The following is a 22,327-nucleotide window of genomic DNA, read 5'->3' as shown; positions in this document are numbered from 1 at the left end:
TATGGGGTTCGGTGTATGATATACACGAACCACAAGAGCTTGAAGTATTTGATGGATCAGCCCAACCTGAATATGCGCCAGAGGAGGTGGTTGGATGTGGTCAAGGATTATGATTGTGAGATCCTGTACCACCCGGGCAAGGCTAATGTTGTAGCCGATGCACTGAGCCGTAGGGCGGAGGGCGCCCCGATGCGAGATGTTTGTTTGAGATTGACAGTGATGACCCCGGTGTTGGACGCTATTCGTGGGGCCCAGGCTGAGGCCGTGAGGCCAGAAAGCCAGAAGAGAGAGCGAGTTGTCGGGCTGGTCTCGGAATTCGTTACCGATAGTCGGGGGCTTATGACATTTCAGGGTCGGATTTGGGTACCGTCTGTGGGCGGGACGCGTACCATTTTAATGGAAGAGGCTCATCGATCGAAGTTCTCGATCCATCCCGGGGCCACTAAGATGTATTTGGACCTGAAAAGGGAGTATTGGTGGCCCTGTATGAAGAGGGATGTCGCATGGTTTGTAGAGAGATGCTTGACCTGTCGCAGGGTTAAGGCCGAGCATCAGCATCCACATGGTAAGCTGCAGCCGTTAGAGATTCCCGAGTGGAAATGGGAACAGATTACCATGGATTTCATCACCAAATTGCCAAGGACTGCGAGAGGTGTCGATGCAATTTGGGTGATTGTGGACAGGTTGACGAAGAGCGCTCATTTTCTTGCTATCAGTGAGAGCTCTTCTGCGGAAAAGTTGGCAGAAATGTACGTGAGAGAGGTGGTATCACGGCATGGGGTGCCGATCTCGATTGTCTCAGATCGAGATGTGCGTTTCACTTCCAGATTCTGGAAGAAATTTCATGAGGAATTGGGTACGAGACTGCATTTTAGTACCGCATACCACCCACAGACTGACGGGCAGAGTGAGCGGACGATTCAGACGCTCGAGGACATGCTCCGAGCATGTGTGTTGGATTTCGGCGGGAGTTGGGACACGTACTTGCCCTTGGCAGAGTTTTCCTACAACAACAGCCATCATTCGAGCATTGGTATGCCACCCTTTGAGCTGTTGTATGGGAGGAGGTGTCAGACCCCCATTTGCTGGGGAGAAGTAGGGCAGCGTGTGATGGGTAGTACCGAGATCGTGCTTCAGACGACAGAGCAGATTCAGCAGGTCAGACAGAGGTTGTTGACCGCTCAGAGTCGTCAGAAGAGTTACGCGGACAGACGCCGATCCGAGCTCGAGTTTCAAGTCGGCGACTTCGTGCTCCTGAACGTCTCTCCTTGGAAATGAGTGATTCGATTCAGGAAGAGGGGCAAGTTGGGGCCCCGATATATTGGTCCTTTCAGGGTGATCGCGAGGGTAGGCAGGGTAGCCTACCGGCTGGAGTTACCTGCAGAGTTGGGTCAGATTCATGACACTTTCCACGTGTCGCAGCTGCGACAGTGTATAGCCGACGAGTCGGCAGTGGTGCCATTAGAAGATATTCAGGTGGATGCGAGCCTGAATTATGTTGAGAAACCGGTAGCGATTAGGGATCGGAAAGTCAAGATTTTGAGGAACAAGGAGGTGCCTCTGGTGCAGGTCCAGTGGCAGCATCGGAAAGGGTCAGAGTTGACTTGGGAGCCGGAGCGTGAGATGCGGGAGCAGCATCCAGAGTTGTTTGCAGAGTAAGACTTCGAGGGCGAAGTCTAGTTCTAGTTGGGGAGAATTGTAACATCCGGATTCCCAGGTATAATATTTTATTCCTTTATTTTTGGAAGTTGAGAGGGGACTCGGCGAGTTGGTGTTTAAACTCGCCGAGTAGGGTTGCGGATTCTTATCCGAGTCACAGCTGGACTCGGCGAGTTCATGAGTGGACTCGGCGAGTCCACGGTGTTTAATGAAACCCTAATTTCTTGGGTTTGGGACCTATTTAAAGTCCCTTAGGGCCGTCATTTGTGGCTACCAAACCCCAGAGAGAACCCTAAGAGCGTTTGTGAGGAAGGAGAGGCCATTTGTGACCATTTTGTTGGTGTTATTGCAAGACGGATGAAACCAAGGCAAGAGGAGGCTGAAGGAGGTGTGATTCTGGTGATTTCAGAGTTCATAGACTTCATCTTGAGGTATTTTTCGGACCTTCTTCATATTTGGTGTTGATTCCTAGAGTTAGGGTTTTCTAACCCCTTTAGAGGATGGATTTGTGGAGCAATTGGTCCCTTCTCGAGTTCATGCTTTGGATCTGGACTCAAAGAGGTCCACAGACCTTAACCCTTGGGGCTTTTTGGAGTTATTTTGGGAGTCATGAACTTAGGATGCTATTTTGGGACTAAATCACCAAGTAAGACCATCTAGATGCTATTTGAGTGTCAAGGTCTGAACTTTACGTGATTATCATGCTTGGGAAGGTCAGATCTATGGTTTATTGGAATAGATCTGACCTCAGGAGGTCTATAGAGTATGTGCATGGCATGAACTCGCCGAGTCCAAAGATCAGACTCGGCGAGTAGGGTTAGGGTTTCCCGTAAACCACTCAGTGGGTAGACTTGCCGAGTTGGGGAGATAACTCAGTGAGTCAGAGGGGGAATTGGAGGACTGGAGTTCAAGGCAGAACTCGCCGAGTTGTTCTTGAGACTCGGCGAGTTGAGTCGGGGTGGCCCCGCGATTCATGCCAGGGGTGACTCGTCGAGCAAGGGGAGGAACTCGACGTGTCAAGCGGGACTAAAGAATTAGCGGACACGTGTAGACTCGCCGAGTCGCCCAAGTGCACTCGACGAGTCGGGTCAAAGTTTGACCGTTGACTTTTGTTGACTTTTAGGGTTTGGTCAACAAAGAGGCCTTTAAACCAGGAGAGGGGTAAAATGGTCTTTTACCCTTCTGAGGGTGTTAAGGAAGGTTTGAGTATAGTTATACTTATGAGAGTATTTACTTTCTGTGATTAGGCGGAGGCTAGATCATATTTCTACCGAGTCAGAGACTTATCGAGACACCTGAGGTGAGTCTTCTCACTATACGTACCTAGAGTGGTATTATATGTTGACCAGAGGGTCATGTGTGTTATGTATGAGATTATGTGCTATGTGTTATATGTATGTTGTATGATGTTAAGACCGGACCGAAGGGTCCAACGATACAGACCGGGCCGGAGGGCCCTACGAGCTATGACCGGACCAGAGGGTCCAACGAGCTACGGGACTGGAGGGTCCCGCTGAGACACATCGACCGGAGGGTCGTATTATAGCCTTGAGTGGCGTATGTGTTGTATGCGGTATTTTGGGGGACTCACTAAGCATTTATGCTTACAGTTGATGTGTTATGTGTTTCAGGTACTAGTGAGGACCGTGGAAAGGCGCCGGCGTGACTCGTACACATAGAAGAGAGAGTTTCATTTTTATGATCTTGGGATATGTTATGTTTCAAAAACCACTATTGAAAAATATTTGAGAATATTTTTATATGAATTTGGTTGATGAAAAAAAATGAAAATTTTGTTTTGAAAATTACGTTGTTACAATGTTGGGTCTCCATGCCTCCTTTTTCTTCGGGCAATCCTTCAAAACGTGCCCCTCCTCATTACACCCGTAACATGCCTTATGGGTGAGGGTACATTCGTTGGCATAGTGCCCTGGTTTTTCACACTTGTAACAAGTGACTCCCTCGTCACATTTCCCAGTGTGCTTCTTCTTGCACTTGTCACACCACTTCACTTCTGATCCTCCTCCCCTCGAACCAGACTTCGAGAATCTACTCTTCTTATTGGACTTTGAGGATCCATCAAACTTTCGTTTTTCACCAACCTCGACCCTTTCCAGACCCCTTTCTTTCTGCTGGGTCTCCACATTTTTAGCTGCTCGAACAGCTGATTTCAGTGTAGTTGCCATCTTGACTGTTGGGCCCAAGTCAGCGGGCAATCTGTTCGCGAACCTCTCAATTTTGGAGAGTTCGGTTGGCACTAGGTACGGAAACAGCTTCATCTTCTCCGTGAATGCAGTAGCGTAGTCGTCAACGCTCATTCTTCCATTCCTCAAGTTTTGGAACTCATTGTTCAGGTCGATCAGATCTATCTCTGAACAATATTGCATCTTCAGCTGTTCCAGGAACTCATCCCATGACATTTTCAGAGCTTCTCCTCGCGGCATAGTATCCGCCAATAGTTTCCACCAGCTCAAGACTCCAGTTTTCAGTTGTCTCACAGCGAAGACGGTCTTCTGCTTCTCACTGCAGTCGCAGCTTTCAAACACCATCTCCATCTCGGAGATCCAATCCATTATCTCCACAGGCTTTGGGCTTCCTGATAGACTTGGTGGTTTTGCACCCAAGAAATTCTTGTACATCCGCCCATCCTTGTTGGTTCTCCTCTCCGGGCCATCCCTTTGCTCACCTTGAGTCCCTACTTGACTCCCTTGGCGGCTGTAGTTCCCTTCCTCAGATTGCTCGGGAATTGGCTCGGTCGGCTCAACGTGTATGGTAGGTTCGTCCCTATTTTCGTGGAACATTTGTCTCATTTCTTCCCTTTGTTCAGCTAGCATAGCCCGAATCATGGCTTGAACTCCAGCCATGGTGACTGGCTCAGGTGCAGCTCCTACTACAACAGGTATTTGCTGAATCACTGGGGGTTGATTCCTATTCCCATTCGCATTTCCAACTCTACTGCGGGTTCTTGTCATTTTGATCTATACACCAAATAAGGTGAATTTAGATCTTTATTTAGGATAGACGTTCAAATCATCCTTATCACTCTGAAACGTTTACATGCTAGTTCTAATATCGTAGTTGTACGTTTAGAATCCTAAACACATAAGGTTTCCAGATCCGGTCGGCAACAGACCATAGATCCGAACAAATAACAGCATATCAGGCACAAAGCATTTAGCACATAAAAGCATTTTAGGCACAATTCCTAAAATAAGCTAGTGCTCACACCTCACAATCATCGCTTAACATTCTAAGTTTAAGTCTAGAAATCCTACAAATTCCTAGTTCGCTTAAACTAATGCTCTGATACCAACTGTGACATCCCCAAAATCACGGCCAGAAAAGACCGGTTTTGTTTATACTTTATTTCAAAATCAGAGTAACCTTTTAATAAAAGAATTGCGGAATTTGTCCCAAAACAATAATATGATAAAGATTTATCAAAAGCATTTCCTTAGAAATGTATTTCATTAAAAGACTCGGGATGTCATGTTCGATATTGTACATAAGTATAAACAATACAATATAATCCTTACTACATTATTTCATATCTACAGGCCTATATCCGTAATCCCTCATCCCAACACATCACAACTATGCTCGAGCGCCACTACCTGTAATATATAAAACTGAGTGGGTTAGGCTTGGGAGCCTGGTGAGCACATAGGGTTTTCAACCCACAATAAATAAGTTTATTAATTTCATCAACCAACAATAACCCGATTACCCGTTCCCGTTATCCTCACATTACGTCCCTAAACACCTATCATAAGGGACCTATCCTAAGGATCATCATCGGGATGGACACTACTGTTAAGAGGGTTCCTTAGCAATAAATGTCCTAAAGGCAACCATATGGGGGATGGAGTACACCGGTGAACACATCGTTCACAACACCTACAGGTTGCGAGCCTGCCAGCGTTCCACTGGACTGTTTAGAAGAGTCCATGGTCGTCATCTATACTCTGCTAGATGACTAGATCAACAACAACAACATCGAGGCCTCTCATCATTTTATCACACATCGTCTTATTACATCTACCCATGTTTTACCCCAACATTTTTGTAGATATAAAATACATATACAGTTTAAATCATTTAAAACTTGTATAAAAACATTCATCCAGCATAGATAGCAAGTATACAGACACGTAATATATAAAATACTTCATATTTATATGTAAGATGAAAGTAACTATGCACTCACCTGAAAGGTGGTGACTTAGCACTCGGACAGCGCTTCGATACTCTCAAAACAATTTTCCTTCGATAAAACCTAGTATCAATACCACTAGGGTTTTAGTATAATGTCAACCGCGACTAATTAATAGTCTAGCTATTATTATTATTATATAAGCGTTAAATAACACTCAATATAACTCATAATAATAGCTCAAATAATTATTTTAAGGACCTAATAACATTACTATAATTATTTGAAAGCTATATTAAAAATTGCGTAAGCGTAGCTCACTTACAGCGGATTTTAAAGAAAACCGGGCTTTGCTCGGAGCAGCATTTCCGAAACCGAAAGACCCTTTTTCTCGGGTCTCCGGGAGCCTCGGGGCTTCCTTAGGGTGCTAGGGGATCACCTAGGCTTAGGGGAGGGTTAAAACCCTTAGAGAGAGAAAGATCTTAGAGAGAGAGTGAAGAAAGGTTTGAAAAACTCGGAATGGCTCGCATGCTATTTATAGCCTCAGTAGCCTCGGACTACGCTGCGTGTCCAGCAGCTACGCTGGGCGTAGTCTCGGATAAGATCGCCACCTCGGACCAGCTGTCTCGCACACCGGATGGATAAGACCCGAAGGTACGCTGGGCGTACCGGATCTCGTACGCGGGGCGTAGAGAAGGGAGGCGTGTCCGAATCCGAAGCGTTCACTGATCAGCGATGGACGGCCCACAACGCGCCACGTCACCAAGTTCTTATTAGCCTTCAGAAATTCGACCATAAACTTTAAAAATTCGTAACTTTCGCGTACAAGCTCCGTTTTCGACATTCTTTATATCCACGCGAAGGTGGGAATGTACTCTAGAACTTTCGTTTAGACTCCGTCGGCTAGTTTTGACTTTATTTTAAAAGTTATATTTTTAACAAGCCGGGACATGATTGGTCCGTTAAATTTTCATAACTTCTTCATCCGACGTCCGTTTTCGCCCATCTTTTTCTTGTTACGCTACTCTTAACGAGATCTTCGATTCTCGTTTAGGTCGTGTCGGCTAAAAACCGCTCGATCTATTATTCAAATTTCGGGTTGTACACTGCTAAGCCGAAACTTCGAAAAATCATAACTTCCTCATACGAAGTCAGATTTGGGTGTTCTTTTTATGGACACTTTCGATTTAACGTATTCTACGACTTTCGTTTAGATCGCTAAGGCTAAATCTCGCTCTATCGTAAATTCACTATTTACGTTTCCCGGTATCGTGTCGGTTCCGTCGCGAAACTTCGACGGATCATAACTTCTTCGTTATAACTCAGATTTCGGCGTTCTTTATATCCCCGGAATCCTTGTTTCGACCACTACAACTTTATGTAGAGATATCGGGCTTATCTCACACTTTAATTTTGACGCTTATTTTTATTTTTTATTTATTAAACATTTATAAATACATAATAAGCATAAAAATTCACATAATTCACATAATACTCAAATATTTCATCTTTATTACTTCAAAATGAGTTACAATAGTTGACCTAGACTATTACATTGTCAAGAATGCTTAGCCCCGGAACCCGGGCGTTATACTTTTCCTTCGCTTCAATCAACCTCTTTCTGATCTCACATGTACACGTTCCACATGTGCACTTAGGTATTGGTGACACAGAGAGTATCTTGTCTCACAATCATCTTAATTTTGTGTAGTATGTAGAAACGGAAGTCTTTTCTTGGCGTACTAGGGTTAGCCTGTGTTTCAGTTCGTATGCCGTAGGTGCACTTTCCTTCCCAAAGCGCTTCAAGGTCTTCCCATATCTCCTTCGCGGTTTTTGCATATTTGATGTTATTCCTGATGTTCTTCTCCATGGTTGTAGCAAGACAACCTTTTTATCATTGCATCACAACGCTTCTAAGCCTGAATTTCAATTCCTTCTTTTGGTATGTTGACAGTTCCATCAACGAACCTCATTTTATTTTTTGTAAAGAGAAAATTCTCCATCTCTTGTGCCTAATCTCCATAATTCGAATATGTGAGAATCTCGTTTACATGTAGTTGCCGAGGGTATTCAAATGCGTGTAGATAATAGACCGAGCTGGGATCAATTCCTTGCGTCTTCTCCACAGCATCTGAACTATCGGATCCATCTTTTCCTATCATTTGTGAATAGGTAATGAGGGGATCTTTTAGTCCCGCTCTGATACCAAAATATGTTTTGAGAATTGATTAAGTTTTTCATTAGCCTCAATAGGAATAAATACAATAACATCCCGTTAAATAAGGGAAAGATGGTCACAAAATCTTAGTGTTTTTTCCGTCAAAATCTTTAAAATTCGTACTTGTAGGTGCCATTAGAACTAATGTGATTTCAAAATTATCAAAATTTTCTTGTGGTATTAGTAAATACTACTATTTGGTGCAACTAACTTATGACAATGAACTATTTAATTTATTTAAAGGTTACAAAAAAAAGTGTAACTATGTTATGTATAATATTATGAAAATCTTCAAATTACTAAGATTTTAGCCAACATCTTATGTCTAGAATCTCTGAAATGACAATACGTAGCCAATTAATATACATCTAAAACCGAATGTTTTAGCTTTAATGAGTTTCAAAGATAACAATCTTTTATTTTATTGGTTTGTAAATTGACAACCTAAGGTAAATCGATATCGATGAATTCAATTTGATTATTCATTTTTGTTATTAAATCAATGAATTTTACTATTTTATGTGTATCATAAACATTTAAAAATATGATTTTTTTAATAACAACCGATAAGAAATTAATTTAGATAAGAGTAAATGTCACTATAACCCAATAAACTATCGTCATTTATCCGATTTGGTCACTAAATTATTATTTTTTTGCTCAATAGGTCATTAAACTTACAACTAACATGTCTATTAAGTCAGTTTCGTTAGTTTTTAACAGATTCTCCGTTAACCCGTTATTATAATTTACAAGAATGGTCCCTATGATTTCAATTTCTTTTGTGGTTGATCCTTTACCAGCACCGTTCATCACCTGCACCACTACCGTTCACTTCTGTCACCCGCCAACGTTCACCTTGAGATTGAAGTACATGTAGACATCAGGAGTGGACCCGTCTAGAAAGCTTCTATGGGAATTTGTTAGGGTTTCCCATTTTTGATGAAGAGCCTGTTTTATTTGAACATGTTTTAGGTAATGAGGCCAATACACGATTCCGGTAGTGGTGGTTTTCTTTTCCAAGACCTCCCTCAACATGAGTCTGCAAAAGTGATTGTTGTGTTTGAAGCGAACGTCTGGCTTTGCGTATACGCACTTGGGATGGCAAATCTCAAAGAATGCATCAAAAAACAGGGATCGTTCCCACATGCATTCATCCTCAGTCGTTTGAAACCTTAGTTCTTGCACGTTCGTTGCAGGAGCCTTGTTCTTAGATCATCGATATCGATGTCCATGTCAACAGGTGGCTGACTTAAGTGTATATGAAGGTCACACTTGCGTGATAATCTAAGTGCTTCCCTCATATTAAGAAAAAAAGAAGCATCAACAGGATGTTTAAGTCTGAGTGAAACCATGTGTTGTTTGAGAGACGAGACTGGAAACAAGAGACTAGGCAATGTGTCACCACTGAAGTCGAAAATTAATAATTTTGGAGCATGTACTTGTATGTCGACAAGGGTGGGTTGGAACGAATACAAGACCAATTTCTTGATGGAAGAAGATGAGAAATGAAAGGTCGTCAACTTCCAATATGTCAACCCAAGTGTCAAACTCACAAGAAAAGGAAATCCCAATTTGATCATGTCCAGACACGTGTTGTCAATTATCACATTACCTAACATTAATCGTCTCACCTTGCGCACTGATATTGAATGGGAGTTGAATGGGTCAATTACAAGAGGAATATGTGATTGAAGAAAAACACCCTGTCGATAGTAGCTAAACACACCAAGTTTTGGGACATCACTGATTTCCAAAGCAGTAGAATTTTCATATAGACTAGCGAAAGATATGTTTAATTCGTAAAGACGAGGAAGGTTTTTAACCTTGATGGTCTTGAACCCCTCACAGGAATGTAAAAGCTCTATCTTCACAAGCAAGCAACAAGACGACAATATGTGATGAAGTGCCTCTTCACTTATGCTCACACCTTCCAAGTGCAGTTCTCGTAGGGATGACATGCATTTGATCACAGGATTTGTCGCTGTCATCCAAACGGAATTTGAATGGATCCTCGGTGCTGAAACTCTTATCTTAGTTAGATTCTCACTTGCCAATATCTCATCTGGCAACATAAACGAGGCACCCCAAAGGAAGAGTGAGAGGGAAATCTCTTTGAGACAAGTTTTGGTTGCCACACGCCCGATCCATTTTTCAGCTTGAGAAGCTGACTCCTGATTTTCAATTTCGATCTTAAGATCAAACCTTTTGATTGGTGTGTTGTCACGGTGATACCTTATCAGAGTTCGCTCCACGTCCACCAACTTCATGCTCTTTCCTCTTCCAACATCGAACCTGAGGTTGGGGAAAGTAGACCAAGCATGTAGCCAAGACTTGGACAAAACGCTTGTTCGCGCCGCTTCTTTTACTGTCAACCGGGATTGTATATTCTGCATCAACTCCACAACATCTTCTACTTCTCGTCTCATCCCTTCAAACCAATAATAAACACATCAAATGTCAAATTTACACACTTTAACACCAAACCAACAATGCTATACAACCATATCTAAAAAATTGGATATTCAACTTCTAATCAAACCAAAAACAACAGATTTGCATATTCCTCCATACTTTACCTACTACTGACAAACAGATTCCGGTGACAAACAGGTTTAGAAACAAAAGCCTACAAAACACAACTTGAAATCATGCATGTTTGGCTGCACATCAACTCAAATATGGTAACAATCCAACAAAAACTCTTAGCCAGCCAACACCATCCAAAATATAGGTAAATCCAAACCGGTAAAACATATTAGTTCAGGCCATAGGAATGATGTTGACTGAACCACGAATTAAAGCCCGGAGTCATTAGTCAATTCCGCCTACCAGATAGCTATAACTCTTTTCAAAACCACAAAAAGTTTGAGAATTTATCTTGGTAGCCCACACAAGGATCGATAGATAACCAGATTTCCAAACTCATAAAAATAAAAATAAAAAACCAATCTTGAAATTTCGAGTTTTGTTGCTGTAGTTTAGTTTACGATTCAGATTGAGGATTTACACGCACCAAAGAGCAGACAGCAAGATGCAAAACAAATCGGGGGATTTACCTGATAACAAAAAATTAGAGACAATCGGCAGCACCAGCGGTTTCGTCGATGGTGATTGGTGACTATCATTCACGATCTAGGGTTCATATTATATTTATAGTTAGATTTTTTTTAGATTTTCTTCATATAAAAAGTGTCAGATTTTTGGGAAAATTAACATTTTATCCCATAAAAAAAAATTTTAAAAAAAGAAAACCCCACTAAATTAAACAAATTGACCCTTTGTTCAGGAGTTTGACGCAATGATTTTGCTTAAGTAGCTTCTTTAATAAGAGTTTGGTGAGGTTATAGTTAATTTACTACGTATATATTTAAATCGCCTTTCCTTTTTAGATTGGCAATAGAAGGCCTAAATGTTATGATGAAGGCGACTACAGAAAAAGGGGTGTTTGACGGAGTTCTCATTCCCAACTCTAACATTTCTATTTCTCATTTGTTTTATGTAGACGATGCTTTATTTATTAGAGACTGGTCAAAGAAAAACATCTCCAATTTGGATGTTTCCATGTAGTATCTGGATTGAAAGTAAACTTCAACAAGTCAAAGGTATTCGGTGTTGGTGTAGTACACTCGGAGGTATGCAGTTGGGCGGACCCATTGGGTTGTGCCCCATCATCCCTTCCATTCACCTACCTCGGGGTTCCAATTGGAGAAAATATGAACAGGAAAAAAGCATGTAAGCCGATTGAAGATAAATTCCGCTCCAAACTCTCAATGTGGAAGGCTAAGACTTTGAGGTGGTGCTTAAGACCACGGAGTTGATTCAACAGGTTCGTAGCCCGCTCCAGACTGCTCAAAGTCGGCAGAAGAGTTACGTCGATAGGAGGCGTTCTGATTTGGAGTTTCAGGTAGGCGATATGTGTCACACCCCCAAACCGGAACGGCGGAAACGTTCGGGGGTGGAGGACGTCATGCGTAGTATCACAACAATTGTATCATAGCAAGCATAGTAAACACAACCAGACATTGAATACATATATGAAAAAGATTTACATTGTTTAATACATAGTTTTGTTCATAACAAAAGCTAAATAGAAAGACGTGACTCTGACACTCCGACTTCTGCAAAACTCTTGGGAGTACCTGTCTACTAATTCCCTGAGAATACAAGCAGTTTTGAAGAATATCAGCATAAAGCTGGTGAGTTCATAAGCATTTAGTTTTGATGGAAAATGTTCTTTTATTCGTTTGAAAAGTGTTCCTCAAGAAAATCCTATATTTTCTTATGAAAAGCGTGTTTGAAAACCCATTCCTTCCATGACTTCCAGATTCATACAAGGTATGTACAATCCAAGGTGTCGTGGAAGGAATATGAATATCCATTGATTACATGTTAAACAATCTGTTTTGAATAGCCGGGTTATCCCGGGAAAATCCTATATTTTCCCTAAAGGTTGATGATTGATTATCCGTTCTAAACTGAGGTGTGCAAGTATCTACCATACTCGAAAAGCAGTTTTCTTTTAAAAACCCTGGTTACACCCAGAGAGGTATATTAGCCTTATTACATAAATAAAACTAAATAAAAGAAAACTGTGATGAACTAAGTCCTGAAGGTATTATTAGTAATACCCTCCAGTTATCTATCGGTTATTACTTTGAGGTTAGTTCACTTGATTCATTATTACAAAAGTAAATCTCTGCTATCTAGATTGTGAGTTTTATAACCATACATTAACTTGATATGGCATGTATGGGGGCCAATATCCTTTATGACTTTGTCACCCGTAGACCTGCCGGTCCCACTGTAGCTAGCAGCGAGGTGCGGGATAGTCAGTCCCGTATAGATCTATACACAACAGTCACGCTCTCCCTCCAAGAGATTCTGGTCATAAGTGCTAGTCCTACACTCTGATTCTGTGGGAGTGTTACCAAGGACGTGTCTCCAACTTAGACTAACAAATTTACAAGTAATAATACTGAAAATCCTGTTTATGATTTGCATGAATCCTCTATAAAATAATACATTTTACTATATGATTCACAAGTTCAATGTTCTAATTTTGAAAACTGTTTCTTCGAGTTGATTTCTTAATTGTTTGGTAAAACTGTTTTTCCGCATTAAAAGCATGCTGAAGGTATAACCATCTTAAACAAAATAATATATTTTGAGTACAAGTTTCCTTGTACTTTTGCTTGTATTCCCCCCTGAAAACATGAAAACTCAGAAAAACGTAGGGGTATGAACTCACCTCGGGTGATTTGAATGAAGGATCTATACGGAATGCGGGATGTTCAAGTGAAGCCTTGAACACGATTTTGATCCTAATTAACATGCAATGACGCATAAAGGAGTCAAATGAAGGTATTTCACCACTACATGTGATGGAGAACCACTCTAGGAGCTTGGGACTACTTGCACCAAGTGTTAGGACCTTAAAGGATTGCATTAGGTGAGTGTATGGCCACCTTTAAGGTGTGTGCGGCCATGGGTGTGCGGCCCAAGGGGTGTGCGGCCGTACACCCATGATGGAAGGTGTTCTTGGGGTGTTTCAAGGTCCATACTTGCAATCCATGAAGTGTCCTAGGCCTATACTCAATTGTAGTGCAAGTTAGGGGTCCTAGAAGTGTGTTTGTGGTCCTAGAAGGAGTGTGTGGTCGCACACTTGGGTGTGCTGCCGCACAAGGGTGTGTGCGGCCGTACACAGGTGTGTGCGGTCGTACACCCCACACAAAAATGTCCAAAATGCCATTTCCAAGGTACCACAAGGCTAGGGGCATGTATATCTCGAATATGGAAATCAAACTCTCACTTTGGAGGATGATTTAGGAGTGTACGGCCACCCTTTTGAAGGTGTGCGGCCGTACTCCTTCACATGATGAAAAACATGGTGAACTTTGATGAATCAAGGCTTAGATGAAGTGGTCCTTCTAATACAACAAGCTAGGGGATAGATTACTTACATTTTTGAAGCCTTGGGAGGGTTTGTGGTTGAAGAAACTTGAGAGAATTGGTGTTGTGTGCTGCCAAGATGTTAAAGGAATGAAAGGAAAGGGGTCTACCCTTTATATAGGGGTGAGAGTGCTGTCAAGAGCGAGTGTGCTGCCAAGGGAGTGGGTGTGCGGCCGCACACCCATGTGTACGGCCGTACACTCCTCCAAAAGGTGTGTATGGCCCGGTTTTCTCACTATGTGACATGCTGACTCATTCCTAATCTCAACCTTGGTCAAATCCAAGCTTAGAACACTTAAATGAACCCTTAAATAGCACCAGAAATCAACAAAACAAGTTGAATATTGATTGAATAGACTAAGTGTACAAGATAGAAGTTCCGGGTTGTCACATCATCCCCCCGTTAGAGGGAACTTCGTCCCGAAATTGAAGAATAAAGGTATAACTCATAGACTTGGAAAAGATGGAGGTACTTAAGGTTCATGGAACTCTCGTGCTCCTAAGTGAATCCAAGTTCCCTCTTGGTGTTTTGGGCGGACCTTCACTATCGGGATGTGACGCTACTTCGCTCGCTTGACTTCTCGATTCGTGAGTTCAAATGATTCCTACACGAAGCGTAGACTCTCGTCTAACTCGAGGGAAAATCGTAGGTGTCTCATCGAACGGACACTCATTTCGGTTTAGAACGAGGAAGACGAGATGAGCGTTGCTAAGCGCTCGAGGTAACTGGAGTTTGTGCGCTATGGGACCGATCCTAGCAAGGATCTCGGACGATCTAATGTATCTTGGATTTAGCTTTCTACGCTTTCCAAAGCGTACCAGGCTTTTCCAGGGTGAAACCTGTAAGAAATACACGTTCACCAATCTGGGACTCCAATGGTTTTTGCCTATTATCAACATAGCCCCTTTCGTACGATCTTTTCTGCCGTCTCTCGGATAATTTCAGGACTCGTGAGAGTGTTGTCGGGCACTTGACTCTTGTCTATTTGCGTGTCGCCCGCCTCAGCCCAGCACAAATGGGGTCTGTACTTATGGCTGCAGAGGGCTTCGAACGGTGTAGCCTTGCTACTGGAAAGGTCGCCGTTGTTGCAAGAAGGTTCAATTAAGGATAGATGTGTGTCCCATGACACATCTTCAATTGTCCTTCTCTTTACGGATGATACTCTTCGTATGAATACTTTCGGATTACGAAGAGAGATGAATTCCTTGAAGTTCGCATCTGGTTGTCGTCACGAGCGACGGGAGTTTCGCGATCGAACGACTTAAGACTAAAAGGTTTGGTATAACATAGACTCAGTCGAGCTAGACAGAATGGTGTTGTAGAATCGCGCGTCAAGTTAGTCCGGGAGGATTGTTTTGCTAGCACTTTGGTATCCCTAAATGAACGTCTCTGGTATTTTCTGCGTTTGATTTGGACTTGGTGGGTACTACTAATGCGAGGGTCCAGATGTTTTGAAACTATGGGCTCTCGATGGAATGGTTCTTACTAGATTTTCCTATGATTGCTTGGCGTATACGAGTCATGTATAGCTACAACTGACTCTAACGTATACACTAGGCTACCATAATTTGCCCCTTAGGGCATCAACTTTTAAGAGTACGTCGTGATTAAATTTGGACGGGAAAGAAACCACGATTATGAATAATTATTGAGGTTTTGAAAACGTACCCAAAACACTGCAGGTTTCTTTGATGCTTCCTCTTTCCCTGAGGTTAGACTCCTCCTGTTTCCTCATTGTTCTTCTCTGTTGGGCAATCTCTTTTGAAGTGCCCCATTTCGCCACATTCATTGCACACTTGAACTATGCTAGCATCGGTAGTGGAAGGGATATGTTGAGTCGGGGTCTTTGCGAAGCAAGCTTCCTTGTCATCCTTAGCCCTTGGACAATTTCTTTTGAAATGTCCTACACTACCACAGAGGTAACAGGTTGGACTAGCCCCAATATTGGCATTTAGAGTGACGAACTCGACTAGGGTCCTACATCTGCTGGAGGTGTGCCCCTTCCTGTTGCATCTGTTGCAATTCAGCACTCGACAAACTCCATAATGATGGAAGTTGCATTTTCCGCAGTGCGGGAGATTTCCCAAGTAGGGTATGGTTGGGGTTGGAACAGTAGGGCTGACTGGGGTATTGAATGTCCCAATTCATTGCCTTTCAGTAGGTCCTTGGGTTGAACAGCTTCCTTCGAACTTTTGCTTCAGGATGTTAGGTTGGGGATCAAGGGTGTCCTTTCCAGTAGGCACTTATTGTCGAGGTTGGTTTACACCAGGGTTTGGACTGCCATTAACACTTCCACCCGCATTGGTGTTGTTAGCGTTAAGGACAGCTAGGGCGGCTGCTACGGCTGCTGTGACAGTAGCTGAATCCATCTGAAGAATTGGTGTCTTACTGGTGGGTTGGTTACGTTTATTTGGAGGCATGATCTGCTACATGTCAAGAAAAGAGATTTGTGAGCAACAATGGTTGCCCCTGGATATATCCTAAATGTTTATCTATGCATTTGAGATTTCCCGTTTTGCTAACTGACTCTCTTTTATTCGACCCACATCCCCATGATGTGGTCTTAGCAAGGATAGAAAAGATTTGAGCACACAAAGTTCACATACAATAAGTTTACGAACTCCTGGTTGCTCAGCTCATCGGACTGGCTGAGTAACTCTCCCATTTTCTCCGGCCTCAGACGTTATAGAGGGTTAGCTATAAGAGTAGCTCCGGAAGTCAAGTCGATATGGGATCCAATTTGACGCTCGGAAGGATTCCCTGGAATGTCTTTGGGAAGACATTAGGAAAGTTGTAGACTTCGGAGACGCTCTCGAGGTCTTTAACTTTTTGCGTCTCAACGTCAACATGAGTCAGGAATGCATAGCATTCCTTCCGTAGATGCTCCTAGGTTTGACGCAGGAAATGATACGAAGGTTCGAAAAATCTTATCACTGAGACCAATAAGGATTTCGTTGAAGGGAAGATTGAGACGAATCGCTTCCTCGAAGCAAAGGATATCAGCATGATTTGAGGCTTAACCATTTCCTGCCGATTAGGATATCGAAACTGATACGAAGTTGATGGGGAAAAGGAATAATCATCTAAGTACATCTTATGATTCACATTTTGAGGACAAAACAGTGATGGGACCTTGATAGAGTTGCTTACTTTTCATGCTATCGATCTAAGGTACACTTGTGACAATGAAAATCCTTAACTGAAATATGATAGTTGCCACCATTGTCGATATCAAGATTACACATAGTTTGAAATTTTTTTTGACCTAGGAGTAGGTCTACCACATACCAACAGAGGAACAATTTGACAACATAAAGAACTAGTGAATCGGTACCTGCAATACAAGAATGTCTACAGAGAAAGGAGCTACTTAGACATAAATAAGAAAACTATTCCAAAAGGAAGGACAAGTAGAATATTTCCTACTGGCGACGGGCACTTCTCGGACGGAGCCTTAGGTTAGTCAACTGGCGCTCCATGTCAAGCAGGCGACTCTCGTATACTGATTAGAGTGCTCGGAGCTTTACGACCTCAGCTCGAGTTGCAGGTAACTCTCACTGTTGGGCTTCATGGTTTCTCAAAATTCTCCCATGAGCAACTTCGAGATTTCGAAGACAGTTTGTGTTGGCATCCGAGTCTGCCTCAAGTTCCACAGTTCGTTGAATGGCCGCAACGTTTAGTTCAACATTGCGGGCCATTAGGCGGATTATGATTGGAAAGGCTCTATCTGCGGAGCCTCCTCCGTCCACATTGTAGAAACGGCGATCCCCATTGTACGGGCGGGGTTGGCCTTGTTCATGACTCCACCTATCCAAGCTTCCGACCCACATAAGCGTTGGGCCTTCGAGTATAAGCTGAGCATTGGGATTTGGTATTGGGGCCACTAGGGGTAGGTTCTCGACCTCGGGTTCCGAGTCCGACTCTTCAGGAAATGGTTCGGCAAAGCCATCGTCAAAAGGGATTTCATGGTTTCCTTCTGGATCTGGCTCGATCCATCCGCCATCTCCTTGGTTTGGAAAATACGGGTCGCCAGGAAGATGAAATCCAGCCATGCTATCTACGCGAGGTGATGGTAAAGGAATAGTTAATAGGTATTGAATCTAATAATACCTCCAATGTATTATAGCTGCATGATTGGTTCTTGAAGAAGTGATTCTTGGTTAAGTTTCAGGTTTGTTCGTTATAGCATCCTAAAATACTCCTATAGTATTTTAATCCTTATGTTTGGCTCTAAGACTCTTCTGACATCTAGGTAAGTTTTAGGCTTGCTGCAACACCACAGTCACTCCCAAGCACATGTTGGTCATGTCTCGACTGAATATAGTTGATCAGACTATATTCACCCTATACATGATTACATAAATGCCCAGGTTTAACTGCGATGTCCAACATCCAAATACTTTTGTTTTATTTTACTTACGACACAGATTCTGATACTCGGGTATACTTATATACTTTTATAAAAATACTTGTATTTTCGAAAGTATACTTTTTAGTTTAGAGCACTTAGGCCCCTTAATATTTATAGTTGTATACCATGTAAGGTTCGGTATACTTAGTTCGCTATAAACCAGGGCTCTGATACCAATCTGTCACACCCCCAAACCGGAACGGCGGAAACGTTCGGGGGTGGAGGACGTCATGCGTAGTATCACAACAATTGTATCATAGCAAGCATAGTAAACACAACCAGACATTGAATACATATATGAAAAAGGTTGACATTGTTTAATACATAGTTTTGTTCATAACAAAAGCTAAATAGAAAGACGTGACTCTGACGCTCCGACTTCTGCAAAACTCTTGGGAGTACCTGTCTACTAATTCCCTGAGAATACAAGCAGTTTTAAATAATATCAGCATAAAGCTGGTGAGTTCATAAGCATTTAGTTTTGATGGAAACTGTTCTTTTATTCGTTTGAAAAGTGTTCCTCAAGAAAATCCTATATTTTCTTATGAAAAGCGTGTTTGAAAACCCATTCCTTCCATGACTTCCAGATTCATACAAGGTATGTACAATCGAAGGTGTCGTGGAAGGAATATGAATATCCATTGATTACATGTTAAACAATCTGTTTTTGAATAGCCGGGTTATCCCGGGAAAATTCTATATTTTCCCTAAAGGTTGATGATTGATTATCCGTTCTAAACTGAGGTGTGCAAGTATCTACCATACTCGAAAAGCAGTTTTCTTTTAAAAACCCTGGTTACACCCAGAGAGGTATATTAGCCTTATTACATAAATAAAACTAAATAAAAGAAAACCGTGATGAACTAAGTCCTGAAGGTATTATTAGTAATACCCTCCAGTAATCTATCGGTTATTACTTTGAGGTTAGTTCACTTGATTCATTATTACAAAAGTAAATCTCTGCTATCTAGATTGTGCGTTTTATAACCATACATTAACTTGATATGGCATGTATGGGGGCCAATATCCTTTATGACTTTGTCACCCGTAGACCTGCCGGTCCCACTGTAGCTAGAAGCGAGGTGCGGGATAGTCAGTCCCGTATAGATCTATACACAACAGTCACGCTCTCCCTCCAAGAGATTATGGTCATAAGTGCTAGTCCTACACTCTGATTCTGTGGGAGTGTTACCAAGGACGTGTCTCCAACTTAGACTAACAAATTTACAAGTAATAATACTGAAAATCCTGTTTATGATTTGCATGAATCCTCTATAAAATAATACATTTTACTACATGATTCACAAGTTCAATGTTCTAATTTTGAAAACTGTTTCTTCGAGTTGATTTCTTAATCGTTTGGTAAAACTGTTTTTCCGCATTAAAAGCACGCTGAAGGTATAACCATCTTAAACAAAATAATATATTTTGAGTACAAGTTTCCTTGTACTTTTGCTTGTATTCCCCCCTAAAAACATGAAAACTCGGAAAAACGTAGGGGTATGAACTCACCTCGGGTGATTTGAATGAAGGATCTATACGGAATGCGGGATGTTCAAGTGAAGCCTTGAACACGATTTTGATCCTAATTAACATGCAATGACACATAAAGGAGTCAAATGAAGGTATTTCACCACTACATGTGATGGAGAACCACTCTAGGAGCTTGGGACTACTTACACCAAGTGTTAGGACCTTAAAGGATTGCATTAGGTGAGTGTATGGCCACCTTTAAGGTGTGTGCGGCCATGGGTGTGCGACCCAAGGGGTGTGTGGCCGTACACCCATGATGGAAGGTGTTCTTGGGGTGTTTCAAGGTCCATACTTGCAATCCATGAAGTGTCCTAGGCCTATACTCAATTGTAGTGCAAGTTAGGGGTCCTAGAAGTGTGTTTGTGGTCCTAGAAGGAGTGTGTGGTCGCACACTTGGGTGTGCTGCCGCACAAGGGTGTGTGCGGTCGTACACCCCACACAAAAATGTCCAAAATGCCATTTCTAAGGTACCACAAGGCTAGAGGCATGTATATCTCGAATATGGAAATCAAACTCTCACTTTGGAGGATGATTTAGGAGTGTACGGCCACCCTTATGAAGGTGTGCGGCCGTACTCCTTCACATGATGAAGAACATGGTGAACTTTGATGAATCAAGGCGTAGATGAAGTGGTCCTTCTAATACAACAAGCTAGGGGATAGATTACTCACGTTTTTGAAGCCTTGGGAGGGTTTGTGGTTGAAGAAACTTGAGAGAATTGGTGTTGTGTGCTGCCAAGATGTTAAAGGAATGAAAGGAAAGGGGTCTACCCTTTATATAGGGGTGAGAGTGTTGTCAAGAGCGAGTGTGCTGCCAAGGGAGTGGGTGTGCGGCCGCACACCCATGTGTACGGCCGTACACTCCTCCAAAAGGTGTGTATGGCCCGGTTTTCTCACTATGTGACATGCTGACTCATTCCTAATCTCAACCTTGGTCAAATCCAAGCTTAGAACACTTAAATGAACCCTTAAATAGCACCAGAAATCAACAAAACAAGTTGAATATTGATTGAATAGACTAAGTGTACAAGATAGAAGTTCCGGGTTGTCACATCATCCCCCCGTTAGAGGGAATTTCGTCCCGAAATTCAAGAATAAAGGTATAACTCATAGACTTGGAAAAGATGGAGGTACTTAAGGTTCATGGAACTCTCGTGCTCCCAAGTGAATCCAAGTTCCCTCTTGGTGTTTTGGGCGGACCTTCACTATCGGGATGTGACGCTACTTCGCTCGCTTGACTTCCCGATTCGTGAGTTCAAATGATTCCTACATGAAGCGTATACTCTCGTCTAACTCGAGGTTGTCGAGGGAAAATCATAGTGTCTCATCGAACGGACACTGTGACAACCCGAAATTTTCTATTCTGTACAACCCTTCGCTTCAATAGAAGTCAGATCAGCTCCTGCTAATTTTCAAGCTTTTGGAATAAGTTTGAGCATATTAGGATTAACACTTTAGGAGATATCGGGAGAGAAGATGCCCTAGAGTTATATGTGCATCTTAAAAGTTTCAAAACTCCAAGAGTTTGGAGTTTACGGCTCAAATGATATTTTTGGACCAAAAACCCCATGGGGTAAATATATGGCCCTTAGCCATTTTTATTCATTTGTTCCGTCTTCAACTAGAGAAAAACTCGATTCTCTCTCAAGGATCTTCAGTCTTTCGTCCCAAATCGTAAGTGCTTCTATCTTAGAGTATAATAGGGCTTGTTATATGTCTATACATCAAGAAATCACGAGGGAACAACAAGATCAAAGAGTTTACGGCCTAAGAACACCTTGGACCGTAAACCCTTCTTTAAGGGCCAAAAGTGTGCCCTAGTCCCTTCCTTTCCTTGTGAAACTAGTCTAGACTCATACCTTAATGTGTATGGGACTTGAAAGCACAAAAATACCATGGTCCATATGAGATTACGGCCGCAAACACAAAGGGAATTGGTCTTAGGGCCGTGAACTCCTCAAAGGAGGGAAATGGTGCCCTAATCTCTTCCAAGGACTTAACCATCAAGAAGAAATACTTCTAAGGGACACATAAGGCTTCAATCCATCAATGAGCCAAAGATTAAGAGCTTAAGGCCGTAAACTCAAGAATTTACGACCGTAAACTCAATGGGTTATGGTCCTTGGGGAGTAAACACAAGAAAGGGGTCCTTTGGAACCCTAAACCCAATAGCCTTGTCCTACAACAACTTAGATGCAATCCTCATGACTTATAACACTTATATAAGGTGTTTATCATGTCCTAGGATGTCTTAACATTACTAATTAGTAGTTTAAAGACTAATTGGATACATATATGTGTGATTATATGTTAACTAGGATCTTTGAGTGTATACAAGTCTTCATTTCACACTTAGCAATCCTACATCGTTCAGTTCATCCAAACCACCAACTACAGGTGA

At 42.2% G+C, this 22,327-nt stretch overlaps 1 protein-coding gene across 1 annotated transcript; it reads right to left on the bottom strand.

Annotated features, from left to right (window-relative positions):
- Positions 1-8,653: 8,653 nt before the first annotated feature.
- On the bottom strand, positions 8,654-11,255 carry LOC145141254 (putative F-box protein At3g58960). Its single transcript, XM_079074559.1, has 2 exons — positions 11,090-11,255; positions 8,654-10,461 (listed from the first exon to the last, which is right to left on the bottom strand). Exon 2 carries the CDS (start codon positions 10,457-10,459, stop codon positions 9,206-9,208), a length of 1,254 nt encoding a protein of 417 aa, XP_078930685.1. The 5' UTR covers positions 10,460-10,461; positions 11,090-11,255; the 3' UTR covers positions 8,654-9,205.
- Between the last annotated feature and the right edge of the window lie 11,072 nt (positions 11,256-22,327).

Source organism: Lactuca virosa, chromosome 9 (genome assembly GCF_052849685.1).
Source record: "Lactuca virosa cultivar CGN04683 chromosome 9, Lactuca_virosa_CGN04683_v6, whole genome shotgun sequence".
NCBI classification, from domain to species: Eukaryota; Viridiplantae; Streptophyta; class Magnoliopsida; order Asterales; family Asteraceae; genus Lactuca; species Lactuca virosa.
The sequence above is the reverse complement of the archived record's forward strand: the minus strand, read 5'-3'. Positions and strand labels throughout refer to the sequence as shown.